The sequence below is a fragment of the Tachysurus fulvidraco genome, chromosome 1 (genome assembly GCF_022655615.1).
Source record: "Tachysurus fulvidraco isolate hzauxx_2018 chromosome 1, HZAU_PFXX_2.0, whole genome shotgun sequence".
NCBI classification, from domain to species: domain Eukaryota; kingdom Metazoa; phylum Chordata; class Actinopteri; order Siluriformes; family Bagridae; genus Tachysurus; species Tachysurus fulvidraco.
This window is the reverse complement of record NC_062518.1, coordinates 22564767-22582805: the sequence shown is the minus strand read 5'-3', so window position 1 is coordinate 22582805 and position 18039 is coordinate 22564767. Positions and strand designations below refer to the sequence as shown.

At 40.3% G+C, this 18039-nt stretch overlaps 1 protein-coding gene and 1 non-coding gene across 3 annotated transcripts; one reads left to right on the top strand and one right to left on the bottom strand.

The window, feature by feature from the left end:
* Nucleotides 1–2593: 2593 nt before the first annotated feature.
* Nucleotides 2594–8226, bottom strand: LOC125146058. Of its 2 annotated transcripts, XM_047821745.1 has the most exons (7): nt 6477–8226; nt 6021–6157; nt 5799–5892; nt 5151–5483; nt 4734–4908; nt 4325–4446; nt 2594–3300 (listed from the first exon to the last, which is right to left on the bottom strand). In XM_047821745.1, the coding sequence occupies exons 4-7, from the start codon at nt 5250–5252 to the stop codon at nt 3040–3042; spliced, it is 660 nt and encodes a 219-aa protein (XP_047677701.1). In that variant the 5' UTR covers nt 5253–5483; nt 5799–5892; nt 6021–6157; nt 6477–8226; the 3' UTR covers nt 2594–3039. The 2 variants fall into 2 exon arrangements, with proteins under 2 accessions (XP_047677701.1, XP_047677706.1); XM_047821750.1 differs by lacking the exons at nt 6021–6157; nt 6477–8226 and having other exon boundaries at nt 5799–6014.
* A 2875-nt stretch (nt 8227–11101) lies between these two features.
* On the top strand, nt 11102–11174 carry trnav-cac. Its single transcript has one exon. It is a non-coding gene; the product is annotated as a tRNA-Val (tRNA).
* The last annotated feature ends 6865 nt before the right edge of the window (nt 11175–18039 follow it).

Below are 18039 nucleotides of genomic sequence, written 5' to 3'. Positions count from 1 at the left end.
TCAAATGTTGCTATAATACAGAACCTGGATCAACAGCAGTGGCACCAAGACACCCTAGGTCAGAGGTCGACGATCGACTTTGTGGTTGTTTCATATGACCTCCGGCCGTACAGTATGTCTTGGACACTCGAGTAAAGAGAGGGGCGGAGCTGTCAACTGATCACCACCTGGTGGTGAGTTGGAGCGGATGGCAGGGGAGGAAGTTGGACAGACTTGGCAGACCCAATCGTACTGTGAGGGTCTGCTGAAAACGTTTGGCAGAGTCTCCGGTCAGAGAGATCTTCAACTCCCACCTCTGGCAGAGCTTCAACCAGATCCCGGGGGAGGTTGGAGACATTGAGTCCGAGTGGACCATGTTCTCCACTTCTATTGTCCACTTCCAAGGTCCCCGGTGCCTGTCGTAGTGGCAATACCCGAACCCGATGGTGGACCTCATAAGTAAGGGATGCCGTCAAGCTGAAGAAGGAGTCCTATCGAGCCTGGTTGGCTTGGGGGACTTCGGAGGCAGCTGATAGGTACCAGAGGGCTAAGCGAGCTTCAGCCCGGGTGGTTGGGGAGGCAAAAACCCGGGTCTGGGAGGAGTTCGGTGAGGCCATGGAGAAGGACTATCGGTCCTCGAAGAAATTCTGGCAAACTGTCCGGTGCCTCAGGAGGGAGAAGTAGTGCACTGCACAAACTGTTTATAGTGGGAGTGGGAATCTGCTGACTTTGACTGGGGACATCCTCGGATGGTGGAAGGAGTACTTCGAGGATCTCCTCAACCCCACCGACATGTCTTCCACTGAGGAAGCAGAGGCTGAGGGCTCAGTTGTGGACTCGTCGATCCCCCAAGCTGAGGTCACTGAGGTAGATGAGAAGCTCCTCGGTGGCAAGGCATCGGGGATGGATGAGATCCGCCCTGAGTACCTCAAGTCTCTGAATGTTGTGGGGCTGTCTTGGTCGACACACCTCTGCAACATTGCAGCAGCAGCTGGGGACAGTGCCTCAGGACTGGCAGATGAGGGTGGTGGTCCCTCTGTTTAAGAAGGGGGACTGGAGAATATGTTCCAACTACAAGGGGATCACACTCCTCTGCCTCCCCGGAAAAGTCTATGCCAGGGTACTGGAGAGGAAAATTTGGGGGATAGTTGAACCTCAGATTCAGGAGGAACAATGCAGTTTTCGTCCCGGTTGTGGAACACTGGACCATCTCTATACCCTTGCCAGGTTGCTGGAGGGTTCATGGGAGTTTGCCCAACCAGTCCACATGGCCCCTATATGACCGGAGCAGGAGTTTGATTCGCTTTGCCGGCAGTAAGTAAGACTTGTTCCCTGTGCATGTTGGACTCCAGCAGGGCTGCCCTTTGTCACCGGTCCTGTTCATTTTTTATATGCACAGGATTTCTAGGCGGAGTCGGGGCCGGAGGGAGTCAGGATTGGGGACCACAGGATTTCGTCTCTGCTTTTTTACAGATGATGTTGTCCTGTTGGCTTCATCAAATCAGGATATTCAGCGTGCACTGGGATGGTTTGCAGCCGAGTGTGAAGCAGCGGGGATGAGACAAACAATTTCTAATATTCTCAATAAGTAAAAACTACAGTACAGATTCTAGGGTTTCGTGGTGACTCAAATCTGCAAATTACAATTTACACATAATCCTGAACAACAACGCCATAAATTATTCTCAAATATATAAATTATTCCCAAATTTAATAGATTCAACAAATAAGCAGGAACTGCATTAAAATGACAACAGTAACACAGCATATGGAATATAAATTAAACATAAAAATAATTTTACAGTAATTACAAGTGCAAAACATCAGTAAAATTTGTTAAAGTCAAGAGAACCAGCCACAGCACTCAGTCCAGGAATGTAGAGCTAAAAGATTTTTGCTCCTGACATCTGAAGGAACAGAGTATCAAGAACAAGAACAGTGAACTCTCTTCACTGGTGAAGTTCAGTTTTTAAGCTCTGGCCTTCCTTGATAGTTCAGCTGAATCTAATTCCATTCTAAGCTTTTGAGTAACTTCAAAGGTGTAGTGAAGCTTTGATTAGTACCGCAAATTTAAGGAAGAAAATTTTGCCCCAAGGGTCACAATCTCCAGATCAGAGTCACAATACTTTTATAAATCACTGTGTAACAGAAGAGTGTCAGCTAGAAAGTATAGGTGTACAAGACAGTAGTGAGAGCAGCTCTGCTGTATGGGTTAGAATCTGTAGCAGTAAGGAAAAGACATGAGGCAGAAGAGATGAGGATATTGAGGTTCTCTTTAGGAGTGACGAGGATGGACAGGATTAGGAACGAGCACATCAGAGAGAAAGATCAGGTTGGCTCTTTTGGGGACAAGGTCAGAGAGACTAGATTGAGATGGTTTGGACATGTACAGAGGAGGGAGATGGTTATATTGGTAGAAGGATGTTGGAGATGGACCTGACAGGTAAGAGGTCAAGAGGAAGGACAAAGAGGAGATATATAGATACATATACACTGCAGCTTATCTTATCAGGAGACAGAGAAAAGCGCTTATTTAAACTTTATTTTAGCTGTTCTGTTAATAAACCATAATTATGATTTGATGCACACAAGGACACGGAATCTTGTCTTCCATTAATGTGTTAGCAAACCATTGGTATTTTTATTTTTGTCAGGGTCACATATTGCACATCAAGTTATATTTTTAGAAACATAAAACTGATTTTGCACCAAAAGTACACAGCAAAAACGTCAGTGTTATTTCAACTCCCATAGTATTAAATTTAACACTTTCCCAGAGTTTATATAATCGACACCAGTTCAGAGTTAAATTAACACTTTGGATAATGTTAATATTTTAACTCCATAATAGTGTTAAAAATGTAACACTCAGAGTGTTTTTTCTTAACACATTTAAGAGTATTTTTTTTTACAATAAACGTGTTATTCCTTTTCACTGGGTGTTAATTCCTAACATTCACAGTGTGTTTTATGACACTTTAAAGTGTATTTTTAACTTTATATCGTGTTACTCCCTTACTCTTAAAGTGTTAATTTAGATCATTCAGTGTTATTAACACTTTACAGTGTATTCATGACAGTTGTGTTATATTCACTGTTCTGAAAATGCTTTTTCACTACAAGAAAAAAGAAACATACAAAGGGATTTAAACAGTTCATCAAAAGCACCCAATGAGCTGGTGGCTTGGCAGAGGATGAGCTGTTTGTCAACGGTGATGTAGAAGGTACAGTATCATTCGTCTTCTGGGTTTGGCCAACTGCAAGGATGTATGGTTGTTTACCCTCTATATCCTGCACGTATTCATTGATGCTGCTGCATGTCTAAAAGAAGAAAAAAAATATTATAAATGTGTACACCTTCAAGTGAATCTGGTACTTGCTGGTCCATGTTAATGTAATAGATTGTGTAAACTGCTCCTGTGGTTTGAGATTTGCTTCACTGGAAAAAACATTCCTCCCAAATAATTGGGACATACTGGTACGTGTCTGCTCCATGCAGTGTAAGCTGAACGAGAGTCGCGCCACAGATCAACAGCAGGAGTCAGATTTCACCTCACAGTCTGACAAGATGATGGTGGAAGATTTGGTTTCAAAGCGAAACATTAAAGCACATATTTAAGCGAGTTTGTCTTTATACTTTAAGAATAATAATTAACCCAACATTCAAGCAATTACCACCCCCTAATTGGTGCTAATTTAAAAGTGAAAGTAATTCATAACGGTGCGTGACCACTGGCGCGGAGCAAGCATTTTCAGTTTGGTCCAACACGATCTCCTACTAATGTGTATCTTTAACACAAGTTTATGTTTCTATTTGGCATGCTATCTATACACTGAAATTACTTTTTGCATGAATATGATATGCAATGGCTAGTGGTGTGGGGTAGGGACGTATTATATGTACGGCAGAAGTGCATATGCAGAAGTGCATTCAGAAGTGCAAGAAAAGAAATTTCTGAGTATTAATACTGAGTATCAGAACGCCACATAGGAACAGAAAATCGTGCTATTGATACGAACTTTCATGAGATCGGGCTCTTCATTCTTAGAAGAGAGAAATGGGCACTGTTATGAATGCCGGTGCGGCCATGCTCATTTTACTTTCACTGTGAAGTTAGCGATTTAAAAGCGAGGAGCAAAAGAGGGGAAAAACTCCGCTCCACCCCCTGGTGATAACAGTATTACCGGTGTTGTCACACGTCCATTAAACAGTGGGAAAATTCCCTCACCGTCACATCCCTAGAAGGAACGCACTTAAAAGCAACATATAGACAGGAAAATCTAGCAAGTGCATATAACTAAAAAACTGTCCCGTGGAATTTACAAATGAGGCATAATACTGTACCTTATGAAAGTGCACCATTTTGTTCACTGCATCACTTGGACCTATTTTGGTCCTCTTCCGTCCAGCTGTGGGTGGAAAGAGATAGAGAAGATGCAGCATAGAAGCGATGTCACTGTCCCAGTCTATCCAGAGGAAAAACAAGGCATTAATGTCTAATAGGAAAAGATAAAACTAGCTAACTAATTTGTATTATGAACCAGTGTTTCCGCTACATTCATTCTGCCATGGTGGTCCGCCACACCAAAAACACCATGGCTGCAGCTTCAAAGTGAGGTCCGATATTGTGCATTCTATTGTGTTATGTTTAAGCCCCACTAAATGCATAAAAACGTTCTTGCTGGAGTTTATTGTGCTTTCTAAATCATATTCCATTCACAACACTGTGAACCATGCATGCTGTGTGGCTTACCCGTTTCATCATTCTCTGCGAGTTTCTCAGCAGATTTTAGAAGTCGGCACAGCTCACTTGTCTGAGTCAGTTTTTTGGCCTCTTTGATGACCTTGGGCTTGAATGAGGTGTCCCACTTCTCAAGCATCTTGGAGGCTGTTTCAGCACCAAAGAGCAGCAGGAAGTCTTGATTCACCTGTTGATTATACACACAAGCATATATATGATGGCAGGGCTCAGTGCATTGTTAATGGTTTGCTTAATGATTTTTATCAGTGTGTGGTAAATTAAACCAGTGTAAATCAGAATAAAGGTTTTGGAAAAAAGAATAGAGTCAATAAGACAGGAATATAAATGATTAGGTGTTTTCATGGCTAACATCCAGCAAAACACTGGATATTAAAGACTTCATTTTAATAAAAGAAATATACAACTCACCAGGCCTTTGACATCTAAAAAGCGTGGAAATGTTTTGAAGACATCTGTGCTTCTTTGTGGGTCATGCACTAGGTCCTGACGGTGTTGAAACGTCATCTTCATCTTTTGAAATACACTTGCTTAATCAGGAGAGTGAACAAGAAAAGAAATGGTCTCCCTGCAGGCATCTCCATCAAGCTGCTAAGGCAGTGTGGTTGCTGATCTTCGGCGCTTTGGTCCTTGTGCTTGATGCACTGAGGCTTCCTTGACTGGCCGTTTTCCTGAAGTCCTGGAAATGGTTTTGAGGCACCACGCTAAATATCCAGTGCCCTTTTCCCCATCATAGAAATGCCCCTGTTCCATTTAAATGAATAAACACAAATACTCACAAAATGATCTTAAAGAAAGTGCAGGTGCAGATGCAGCATTGTGAAACAAAAGAACAATTAATTATTTAATAGATTTTCTTTTTTTTTTTCAAATTAATGTGCAATATTCTTATAACCCAAGTAATTTTAAAAATAATAATCGATATTATTGTTGATTGTTGAATTTTGAAATCTTTTCACTTTTATAAGCAACTGTAGTTATTTTATAATGAAAACTACAATGCCAAAGCCCTTTTCTGTAAATCTGGTGCTGTTTTCTTAATAAGGTTGTAAAAATTACATAGCCCTTTGGAGAAAATGTATCCTTCAGTGAGGGAAAGAGAGTAATAATTCCCAGGGCATACTTCTCCTTCTGCTGACGGGAAGGAATCCTACTATAGAGTGAAGAAAGTCAATCTTTAATAACTTTTCTTTATATAGTACAAGAAACATTAGTTATATCATTACAAGATTACAGCCTTTTTTTACATTCCTTTGTAATAAAAACCTTTTTAAATCTTACCCATGTCTCTCAGTAATATCACTCGCCCATATGTTGACAAGCTGTCTCCGAGTGCGGTGTATTAGTGAATTTTCTGACTTGTACTCTTCAAGAATATCCTCTCCTCCAGGCTTCTTAAGCAAGGCCTTTTCTACAATCTCTTTGCATAACAGGAAAAGGAAAAATAATTTTATTTTAGATTTTAAATTTTAGTGTTCAATTCTTTCTATTAGATAAAATCTTTAGAAAAAACATACCACAACATATCTGTATAGACTAAGGGTGAAAGTTCAGATGAATGTCAAAAAACAGCAGTGTTGTGAAAGGTAAAATTCTAGGAAGGGGCAAATTAATTACATTTTCTTTGATAAAAAAGTGAGTTTGGATCCAATGCTTCGATTGGTGATAATCTCAATTTAGCATGACACCTTATAATTAATGGTAAATCAAAATAAGTCGTTTTCAGCTCTCAATTACCCCCTTTGCTGCCTCTAACATGGAAGCCTTTGTTGCAGAACTGCTCGTGTCTTCTTTGCTGGATCTATTTCTGCCTGTGGGAATACCCAGTTCTCTAAGGTCACTGTCACTAGAAGAAAGTGATATGGTATCCATGAGGGAAGATGGTGTTGAATGATCTAAAGGAGAAAACTCTTCAAAAAGAGAGAATTTGATTAACTTAACCTTTGGTGGCTTTATCCATTTTAGTATAAACATTTTAAGTAACCCTAAAGTATTCAAAATATATTTTTAGTAATCAGTAACAAACTTGACCCAACCTTGCCCACTGCCATGTTCGTTTCTTAAAGAATGGTCAATGTCAGCTGCATCAAAGAGCCCTATGACATCTACCTTCATCTGAAATGCTGTCACGTACTGTCAGGCACATGTCTGGATTGGCCTCCAACAGCTCCATAAGAATGTCTTCCTCTACTGCTATGTCAGTTTCATTAAAAATGTCAAGTTGAGCTCCATCAGGAAGCCCAAACTTGTTTTTGACTATAAAAAGAGGTAATGTAACCAGATAAAGTCACCTGGAGCAAGTTTTAAATCATTCCGCTTAACTCTATTTCGTTGTCTTGTAAATGTTAAACTAAAGGAATCTGCAGCAAAAGTATACTGCCATGTACTAACTAATGTTGATGATTCCACTAACTGTCATTAAAAGTAAAGCTCTGCAATTAAAATAAAATATTATGACACGACATTTTAATAAACTGTTAAATACAGCCAAAAGTATCAATCTTGTGCTGTGATTTGTCGCTAAAGTGGCAACATATTTTGTTTGGCCTTTAAAGGATGGCTATTTAGCTTCCCTGATGAATTCTGAATAGGTGAAGCCTGAGTGCAATTTGATGTACTTCTTGATACTATGGTATTTCACCTTCAGCAACATGGTAACATCCTAAAACTGCACCTAGTGAAGAAAAAACAATAAGTGGTTCAATCTTAACTGCAAGATGTTACCTTGTTTAAGTGGCAAACAAACAGTGAAGATTGCTTATCATATGCAGGAAAAAAATATATATATACATATATATTCTGTTTTGCAACATGATGCTCAGGCAATTTTTTTTTTTACTTCATTGAGAAAACAAGCATTATTAAAAGTTGAAAATTTGTGTCATTTTGTGGACATGTCATTTTTCTTACTTTTTATTGTTTTAATCTGTATCATGATGTTGCTGTTCCGGCATACTTTTTAACCATTTAAGCAAGTAAATCACAGCAGAATTAGTTTATTTTGGGTTCATACCACTTGTATGCATCCACCATAGCCCAAACTATTTAGAGAATGAATATTTTAAAAGTTGTTTGCTTGTCTTGTGGAGGGAACTGATATAGTATGATTTTACAAATCTTCATCACGATGTTTGTATTTCGGCTTAGTTTTAACCAGTTTATTGCTATTAAAAACAGTTAAATCTGAATCTCAAGTAATGTTGGTGCTGGAAGAAGCAGACGAGAAGGCTGGTTCATTCCACCAGATGATGTTAATAATTAAGACATTTGATTGCTCAACCTGGGTCTTGCACATGTAACCGGCCTATCTCTGGCTACTGCTACGCTCTGCGTTGTGTAACAGAAGACCTGGAAGCACTGGAGCTGCTGCTCAACTGGGGAGTTTATTCTGGACAGATTAAAGAGTACAGCATAAGAAAAGAAAGTCTGTGTGTGATTTTCCACCTCTCCTTAGCACGCTCACCACGGTTTGAGTAAACATCACAATGATAACATACAAACAATATGCATAAAACACATTAATGACATTGAGTGCAAAATTAATAGTTACAACATTTGTCTAGATGTACAGAATAATCTCCTGCAGCTAGTTTTAAATCAACTATGAATTAGGAAATAAACAAATTGATACAAAATGAATAGAACATTGAAAGATAGAACAAATGTAAACCATACCTGGACAAATTAAAGAGTACAGCATAAGAAAAGAAAGTCTGTGTGTGATTTTCCACCTGCACAAATTAAAGGCAGTTACTTTAGTTTGTTAAATCAACTCAGTCTGTCGGCACGCACACACACACACACACACACACACACACACACACACACACACACACACACACACACACACACATATATATCAAACAGATGTACTAAAGTAGCTGTAATAAAACCATTGAATCCAATCCATCCATTCAGAAAACACTCCCTAATGAATTTATAACACTGTGAACAATAGTATTAACGCATATTATAAACTTAATAAAACTTTTCAAAACTTTTACAGGCTTATATGGAGAGAGCACCACTAACTGCTTACCTCTCCTCAGCGCGCTCACTGAGGAGGCTGCGCGCGCTGAACAAGAATGACGTCACCACACAAGAGACATATAGAAAGTTTTCCAAAAATGTCAAAAATAAGATATGAAACAAAATAATACTAAGTAAATACATAAAAATAAAGGATGATTAGTGAAATACATTAATATTTTGAGCATACACTTACATTAACATTCGTCACACACAGCAGAAACAAAGCAGTTGGCATTTCTGCCATATTGATGGCAGAAATAAACGCTGTTGGGGCGTACAAATCTACACCATCGGGTAACATTAAACGCGAGTCAAGTCAGCGGGATTAAACATGAAGGCCGCGAACGGCGCAAAGCGAAAATGGCCAGTGTGAAGATGCCAAAAGCCTTGTTTAGGCCATCGTCACCGACAAAATATTTATATTTTCCCTGCGTCACTGCTCGCGGACGTGCACCAAGCATTTTGAAACTGACGACGACACCACATAAAATGGCTTTCATTAAACATTAGTGTAAAACACTGACGACAGTGATTTTCTTAAATGTACTAACACCGTTAAGCACATGTTGTTATATTAAAACATGCTAACGTCATTTTACCATTTTACAGTTGCTGGACTAACTTAGACTGTTAAGGTTTTGCCTACAAAGTGACTGATTCGACAAATGGGTTTAGGTGACTGAGTATTGGGTTCAGAGAATGGGGTTTAGTGTTTTAGCAATTGTGAAATACTGTAAACAACACAACTGTCCATTTCAGACTAAACTGTCATAAGAATAAATACTCATCTAATGTAATTTCTCTGACAAACAAAAGCACGTGCTGTGTCAGAAACACTGAAAACTGGAAACTTCTCTGGAAATCTGAATGCAAAGCCAGGATGTTTCAGTAAGAATCAACAATCTGACAACATTGGTGACACTGTCATGTGATTCTGTGGGGTTCAGCTCTTTAAAGCTTTATGGTGTTAACATATTAGATTACAGAAAGATCTGGGCTATTTTCACTGAGCTAAGACCAGTCATCATGTTCACTGTAATATTCATGTATTTGTGGCTTTCACTAGGTGAGTTAACATTGACTTTTTGTTATTGCAGACATATTAACTAGATTATATTAAATATTAGTGTGTGTGGTGATGCAGTATGGGTCTGACTTAAGTATTTTCTGTTGATTATTTAAAGATTCAAAACATTATGTTCTCTTCTCCATGACAGGTGACTCCATGGCAGATTCAATAAAGCCACTTTTCACTCAGAAAGTTCTAGATGAAGGTGATGATGTTACTCTGTCCCGCAGATATAAAATAATCAGTTTTACAGTAAACAACTACCAGCAGTGGTACAGACAATATCCAAAATCTAATCCTGCGTTCCTTCTTTATATTTCTCAAAGTAAAGATATAATATCCAATACTCACCCAAGAATGTCTGTTAAAGTTGAGAATAAACAAGTGGATCTGATCATCTCCAGAAAGGTCCCTGGTTCGAAACCAGGCAGAAACAAGGATTTGGGCTTTTGGTTTACGGGTAAGGTCCCCGGTTCAAAACCGGGCAGAAACATGCTGATGCTTTTGAGCTTTGCTTCAGTAAGCAGCCTGTTGTTTCAGCTCGAATGACACAGTCAGGCATTGAGACTCTGAACGTGATGGATGCAGTTTCTCCAGAGCAAGGTGCCTCCCTTAAAATTCGCTATACTGCATGAACGAGTGTTTGTTGCATCTGAAACAACATAGAGAAAACTAGAGAAAAAAAAACCCCAAAACACCCACAACACAAGTGGAAATCAGAAAGAGTTCTTCCATCAGTCTCTAACGAAAGCAACTCAATAGTGTCTGCTTCTCGACAGTGGCACTCAAGTCTTTTGAGGCTTTTGAGCGTTGCATCGGTAAGCAACCTGTTGTATCTGCTCATGTGAAAGCAGTCAGAAATTGAGACTCTGAACGTGACTGGAGCAGTTTCCCCACAACAGGGACTAAACTGCATGCAAGTGTTTCTTGTAGCTGAAACAAGATACAGACATTTTTGAAACAAACAACCACTTACAACACAAGTGGAAATCAGAATGAGCTCTCACATCCAGCAGTAATATAAGCAATTCAATTTTGCCTGCTTCTCAACAATGGCACTCAAGCGTTTGAGCTTCAAACAAGGTCGTATTCCGGGTCAACTGCTTGGAAGGCAGCTATGCTCACCACTATACCACCAACGCCTTGACTTCAATTTTCCCAACATTGGTGACTGAAAGTTAATGCTTTTTAGTAACTCTTATTTAATTTGTTACTTTGATGTTTCCCAGGCCTCAGCAAAGGGTGGGCAGGCTTTGCTGTGGTTTCTGTAGTGTAGTGGTTATCACGTTCGCCTCACATGCGAAAGGTCCCTGGTCCGAAACCGGGCAGAAACAAGGACTTGGGCTTTTGGTTTATGGGAAATAAAGCCGAGTTTGGCACTGTGTGTCGGCCGTTCCTCCTGGAACACCCTGAAACCAGCCTGATTCCCACATAGTGTGACAGATTTCTTGTGGCTGCTCATCTGCTATTGCGATCAAATTAAGAAACAGTTTCTTTCTTCCTTTTGTCGGTTCCTTAATTTATTTTCAGACTGAGAGCCCAAAGTCACACTTTTTAGTTTCTGAAGTGCAGCTGTTATCACGTTCACCTAACACGCGAAAGGTCCCCGGTTCAAAACCGGGCAGAAACATGCTGATGCTTTTGAGCTTTGCTTCAGTAAGCAGCCTGTTGTTTCAGCTCGAATGACACAGTCAGACATTGAGACTCTGAACGTGATGGATGCAGTTTCTCCAGAGCAAGGTGCCTCCCTTAAAATTTGCTATACTGCATGAACGAGTGTTTGTTGCATCTGAAACAACATAGAGAAAACTTAAAAAAAAAAAAAAAACAACCACCCACAACACAAGTGGAAATCAGAAAGAGTTCTTCCATCAGTCTCTAACGAAAGTGTCTGCTTCTCGACAGTGGCACTCAAGTCTTTTGAGGCTTTTGAGCATTGCTTCGGTAAGCAACCTGTTGTATCAGCTCGTGTGAGAGCAGTCAGAAATTGAGACTCTGAACGTGACTGAAGCAGTTTCCCCACAATGGGGACTAAACTGCATGCAAGTGTATGTTGCAGCTGAAACAACATAGATAAAACTTTGAAAAAAAACCAACCACCCACACCACAACACAAGTGGAAATCAGAAAGAGCTCTTACATCAATTCAATTGTATTAACTATTCTATTCTATCTATATTTTCAGATGCACCAGTTGCATGTGTGTGTGTGTGTGTGTGTGGGGGGGTGTTTGTGTGTGTGTCTGTGTGTGTGTATAAAGATGTTCAAAAGCCTGGAGAAGTTTACAAACCCCTAAGATTAGCAATAAGACAAAAAAAGGAAGTGAGAGGAATAGAAATATAAGAATGTAAAGCAGAAAATTTTTCAATATGCGGATGACACAATGGTAATTATAGAAGGGAAAGAAAGTGTCAAACACCCTACGGATATTATAAAGGAATACTGTAAAGGCTCAGGAAGTAAATGAAATGAGGACAGTATACATGAGCATTGGGAAGGCAGTGATTTTAAGGGATTCTTTTAACTTTAAAGAATTAGATGAAATAAAAATTCTAGGGATTTTGATTGGTTAAAACAAGAAGAAAGTAAGAGATGAAATGTGGGAGGAGCTTTTAACAAGAGTAGAAAGGAGACTAAACTTTTGTAAACATGACATTTTTATAAACAAATGTGGGAATTTTAATTTGGACGAGGGAATTTTATGGATGAAAAAAAAATTGGATGACTGAAGGATTACCGGAATTTTATAGTGAAATGTTAAATGCCTGGAGAAAGCTGTTAAAGATTATTGAACACATTGCACAAGGCAGAAATCATTTTAAAATCAACCTCTGTTTTTATTAAACAAAAACATTTTAAAAACAAGGGAAAGTAATTTTTTAAGAAGTGGATGGTAGCAGGGATAACAAGAGTACGTTTTATATGAATTTAAAGAGGGGTTTCTACCAGAACAGTTTCTTATCAATGCAATGGAAGAGGCAAAAGAGGAATATGATCAGAATGAGCTGAGGTATGAATATAAAATAATCAAAGATGCAATACCAAAAGAGTGGATAAGGAGAATAGATAACATGTAAGCAGAAAAAGAACAGACGGATGTTTATCTGAAACAAGAAGTAAAATTGTATGCTTTTAAAAGCTGTAAAGTTAAAATGTTTCATGAGATTTTTAGGAAATCCATAAACAGTAGTCGATAATCCAGGCATGGGTCAGGGCAGTTAGCAAACATTCATAAACACGAAAACAGGCAAAGGTCAAAACAAGACAAAAGACGGAACCGATAATACGCTCAGAATGCTAACAAACTAACAATACTTCACGCCATCCAAGAGTTCTGAGAGAGCTTAAATAAACCCGGTGATTGCAAATAGGAAACAGGTGTGCTGAGTAGGTGGTGCAATGAATTGTGGGAAATAGAGTCCTGATGCTAAAGTGCAGCAAATCCTCTGCAGGCCAGCAGAGGGAGCCCTCATGGCTCTCATAACAGCGCCCCTCCCCTAGGAGTGGATTCCAGACACTCCAACGTATATCCGGAGGGTGGTGGAACGGAGGTGGAACAGGGGGCGGGATGGCGGGCCAGGTCCATGTGGTGGTAAAGGGTAGAGCCAGCAGAGCCGACGGAGCAGTTGGCCAGGGTGGAGCCGGCGGAGCAGGTGGCCAGGGCGGAGCCGTAGGCGAGGTCAGGGACCACAGCAGAGTTAGCGGCCAGGGCGATGCCGTAGGTGAGGTCAGGGACCACAACAGAGTTAGCGGCCAGGGCGATGCCGTAGGTGAGGTCAGGGACCACAACAGAGTTAGCGGCCAGGGTGGTGCCGTAGGTGAGGTCAGGGACCACAGCAGAATTAGCGGCCAGGGCGGTGCCGTAGGCGAGGTCAGGGACCACAACAGAGTTAGCGGCCAGGGCGGTGCCGTTCAGGGAACCCGGAAATGACCATCTTGGGCCAGGCAGAGAGTTCATAGTTGGCCATCTTAGACAGGACAGATAGTTCATGATTATCTGTCTTAGACGGGACAGATAGTCTCTGGGGTCTGTTCACAGCTATTGTGGCAGGGGTAGAGAGTCCTTGGAGCTTAGGAGTGACCACACTAGCTGATACAGTAGATTCAGTTGATTCAGAAGTTTCAGTTGGGTCAGTTGGGTCAGGTGATTCCGATTATTCCCTTGGTTCAGACGACTCCGGTGACCCAATCAGTTCAGAAGAGTCAGATAATTCAGATAGGCCAGAAGAGTCAGATGGTTCAGATGGCTCGGGAGACAGATGGTTCAGATGGCTCGGGAGAGTCAGATGGTTCAGAGTCCTGGATTTAGGAACTGCCTGGTGAAACAGCAGAGCAGCAAGCATCCCTCAGTGCCATAGCGAATACAGGAGGAGAGAGAACACACCTCTGTAGCCCTGGGGATCATTAAGCTTGACATAACTGGACTTCGACTCTTCGACTATATATAGATATAAATAGAGTCTTGATGCTAAAGTGCAGCAAATACTCTGCAGGCCAGCAGAGGGAGCCCTCATGGCTCTCATAACAAACTTCAGAAAGTCCTTATAGTTGTGAACTGTGTAATATTATTAGAAGATCCAGCAAAATGTGGAAACATTATGAAGTGACCTGAGAAGTAAATTCTAGACTGAGGGACTGATGTCAGAATTGACATGACTACACCTCAGTAGGTGGAGCTAGATGTGGTGAGATACAGTTTAGACAGTTTCACTGATATTTATATCTACTGCAATACAGTAACACAATGTGTAGACAGTTAAATGTGCATATAAAACACTGCCGGATGTTAGTACTGGACTTTACCTTGTTCGTCAAAAAAAAAAAAAACTTAATTTTAGGGTCAGTCTCATGTACATATGAATAAGTGTATGAGACAAATGTTTAATCCTTTACATCTTTTTTGCTAAGTGTGAGTAGGTAACGTAACTCTGAAAACAGTCCTAATATCAGAATTTCTAGATGGGAAGATAACCATATAGGACATTGTAATAAGCTCAGAAAGGAACTATGTGTTATGTTTTTGGTGAATTATCACAGGTACTCAGCTATGTAGCAACTAGTAGCTAGGTCATCATTCACATAGTCAGTGCCTATCCTGACCTCCCTGGGGCCCTAAGCAAAATTCTGCTAAGGGGCCCTCCTACCTGACCCGTGAGCCATGTAAACCATTTGCTACACATTCACACTTGACACCCCACTGCTCCCACTACAAACCTCCCTCCTTTTAATAAAGTTTGCTCCATCTCTCGGTCAAAAAGTAAAACAATACAGAATTGAATGAGGTATAAACAAATCTTTATTGAATGGAATATTTTAAATAGAATTTTGAGTTGAATATTAGCAATTGAATTTAAAATGAATATTAACATTATCTTAAATAAGCAGAAAATAATAAAATATAACAATTTTATTAACAATTTATTATTTTCTGCTTATTTAAGATAATCATGTTAAGATAATGTTAATATTCATGTTCTATTTCTTTATATTAATATAAGGAAATAGAACACAGCTTTGGATTTTGGGATTTTGAGCGTGTGTCATTTCGTGCACGATTGCACACGCATATGAACGCATGTTCACGCGCGACACGGTTATGGAGCTGCCGTTTATAAACACGGCCGTTTATTCACGCGAATGTTCACGCAATAAATTGTTGTGTGACAGACAGGCCAAGAGATGCACTGGCAGCTAATTTAGCTAGATAGAGACTAGAAACAGAATCACATCAACTTTACTGTTATTTGCTCTTGCTGACATCAAACTTGAAGAGAACACAAGTTTACCTGATTGCTGTTCTCACATTTCACTCTCATTTTGTTTCTTTTTTCTCTTTTCATGGCCAGATGCATAGCTCCGCTTCAGGGGCGATTCTAGGGTCAGAGCTGTAGGGGTGCTGAGCTCCTTTTTAGGGGTGCTGAAGCTACGGATATGATCAAAAGGCATTTTAAATGTCTTTGTTATTATTATTGGGCTTTTAACTCTTTATTAAATGACAAATTACTTTCACAAGATCATTATGGACTGTCCCTAGTCTAGACTGACCAGAAAAGTCATGTTTACATGACTCCCGATTGTTAAAATGAGTATTAAATTAATGTTAAACTTTACCAACAGAGACACACGTACGCACTACACAGGTACGCAGTTTAATTGTTGCGCTGCAGTTTTTGTTTCACGCTCTAGCAGTTAATAAACAGAACTGCATGCATCTTGCGGAAGACCATTGTAACCGGCGCTACTTCTCTCCGTTTATGACTATGGACCAGTCACTCAGGACCTATGATACTCCACAGCAGCGGCGACCCTCTGGACAAAAAAAAAATTTATAAAAATTTTAGGGGTACTGAAGCACCCCTAAAAAGGGGCTAGCCTCACTCATGCTCCAATTTAAACAATTTATTAACAAAAGAAACAGACAGGGGACATAAATCCATGAGCACAAGAACTGGCACAACATGTTGTGCCAGACAAAAGAAGGGGATTCCGTGAAGTTACACACAACATTGGGGGAATAAATAAAAATAATGATGAGTCCATTACGAACAGGTTAGTATTGACGTGACATGTGAAACAAAACACACTGCCCCCTAATGTTCCAGCAGAGAATGTCCAAGCAAAAGTCCTGACACCTTCAGTCTCAACAGTATAAGTGAGGTAACAGGTAAAAGATTTGAGTGGCGATTTGAGTGGCTTTCAGTAGGTGAGTTAACATTGACCTTTGGTTAGTTTAGATAGTATGTGTTGTTTATTAATGGTGTGGTGTTAGAAAGCATGATTTCTGGCATGATTGTGTAAAGGTTAAAACCATTATGTTCTCTTCTCTATGACAGGTGACTCCATGGCAGATTCAATAGATCCACATTTCACTCATAAAGTTGTAGATGAAGGTGATGATGTTACTCTGTCCTGTAGATATAAAACAAGTCATACATCAGACTACCTGCAGTGGTACAGAAAATATCCAAAATATAAACCAGAGTTCCTTCTTTATATTATTCAAAGTGGAGCTTTCAATTCTGACCATTCTCCAATAATGTCTGTTAAAGTTGATGATAAACAAGTGGATCTGATCATCTCCTCTGCTGCTGTATCAGACTCTGCTCTATACCACTGTGCTCTGCAGCCCACAGTGACAGGAAATCCAGCTGAACTGTACAAAAACTGAGGAAAAGAAATAGACACTGTTACTCAAGCAGCAATTACATTATCCTTCACTGGTACAAACAATATCCTAACAGCACACACAGTTTTTACTGTATAAAGGTATAAAGTCAGCAGCAGGCGTTGATAGCACTTCTGATGATCATCGATTAGAGTCAAGAACACCCTCAGATTCTATTGAACTTACTATCAAAGATCTACAGATCTCAGGTTCTGCACTCTATCAATGATAGACACTTCCTTTACCAACTGATCAGTTATGTCAGGACTCAGCCCAGACTTTGGCCACGTGCATTTGTTTACGTTCCTCGTCACGTGTCTGCCCCGCCTTCGTCTGCTCCTCCCTGTCTACACACCTGTTTCCTATTGTATTACCCTGTGTATTTAACTGTGCCACGTTGCCTTGTGCAGCGCAGAATCTACTGTTGTCTTGTCCTGTCTTTAGTCCGTGTCATGTTTCATGTTTCCTTTGTTATTAAACCCTGTTTATTTGGCTATCCTGCTTTTGGGTCTGTTTCATTCCCGCGTTCATGACAGAAGATTCCGCCACACCAGGACCCAGCAGGATAGCTGTAACCTGGACCGGCCGATTGGGAGTATTTTTTTTCTTATTTGACTTCTTTTCCTCTGGATTTCGCGGTTTTGGTGATGTCGGTCCACATTTTTTCGGTGAGGGACGCCGCTCCGCATCCAGTTTCTCTGCGGGGGGCGCCGCCTCACTTCCTGGTTGCGGGCCATGTCACCAGCCCGAGTTTTGTTTTTTTGGTGTCCTGTGACATCGCTCCGCATTTGTCTCCACTTTCTGTCCGCGGGGGGTGTTGCAGGCCCGTGTTTTGCCCTGTGGATTTTTTCTGTTCTGTGGGGGACTTCCCGCCCTATGAATGTGTTTTTATATACAAATGTTAGTTTGTTAGATTTACTTGGCTTGTACAGATGCAAAGAAGATAAAACACTTGAATAAGGAAACTGTTGGTGGATTTACTTTTTCCTTGTTTTATGATTTATGGCTATTGCTTGTAATCAACTTTGAGGAAT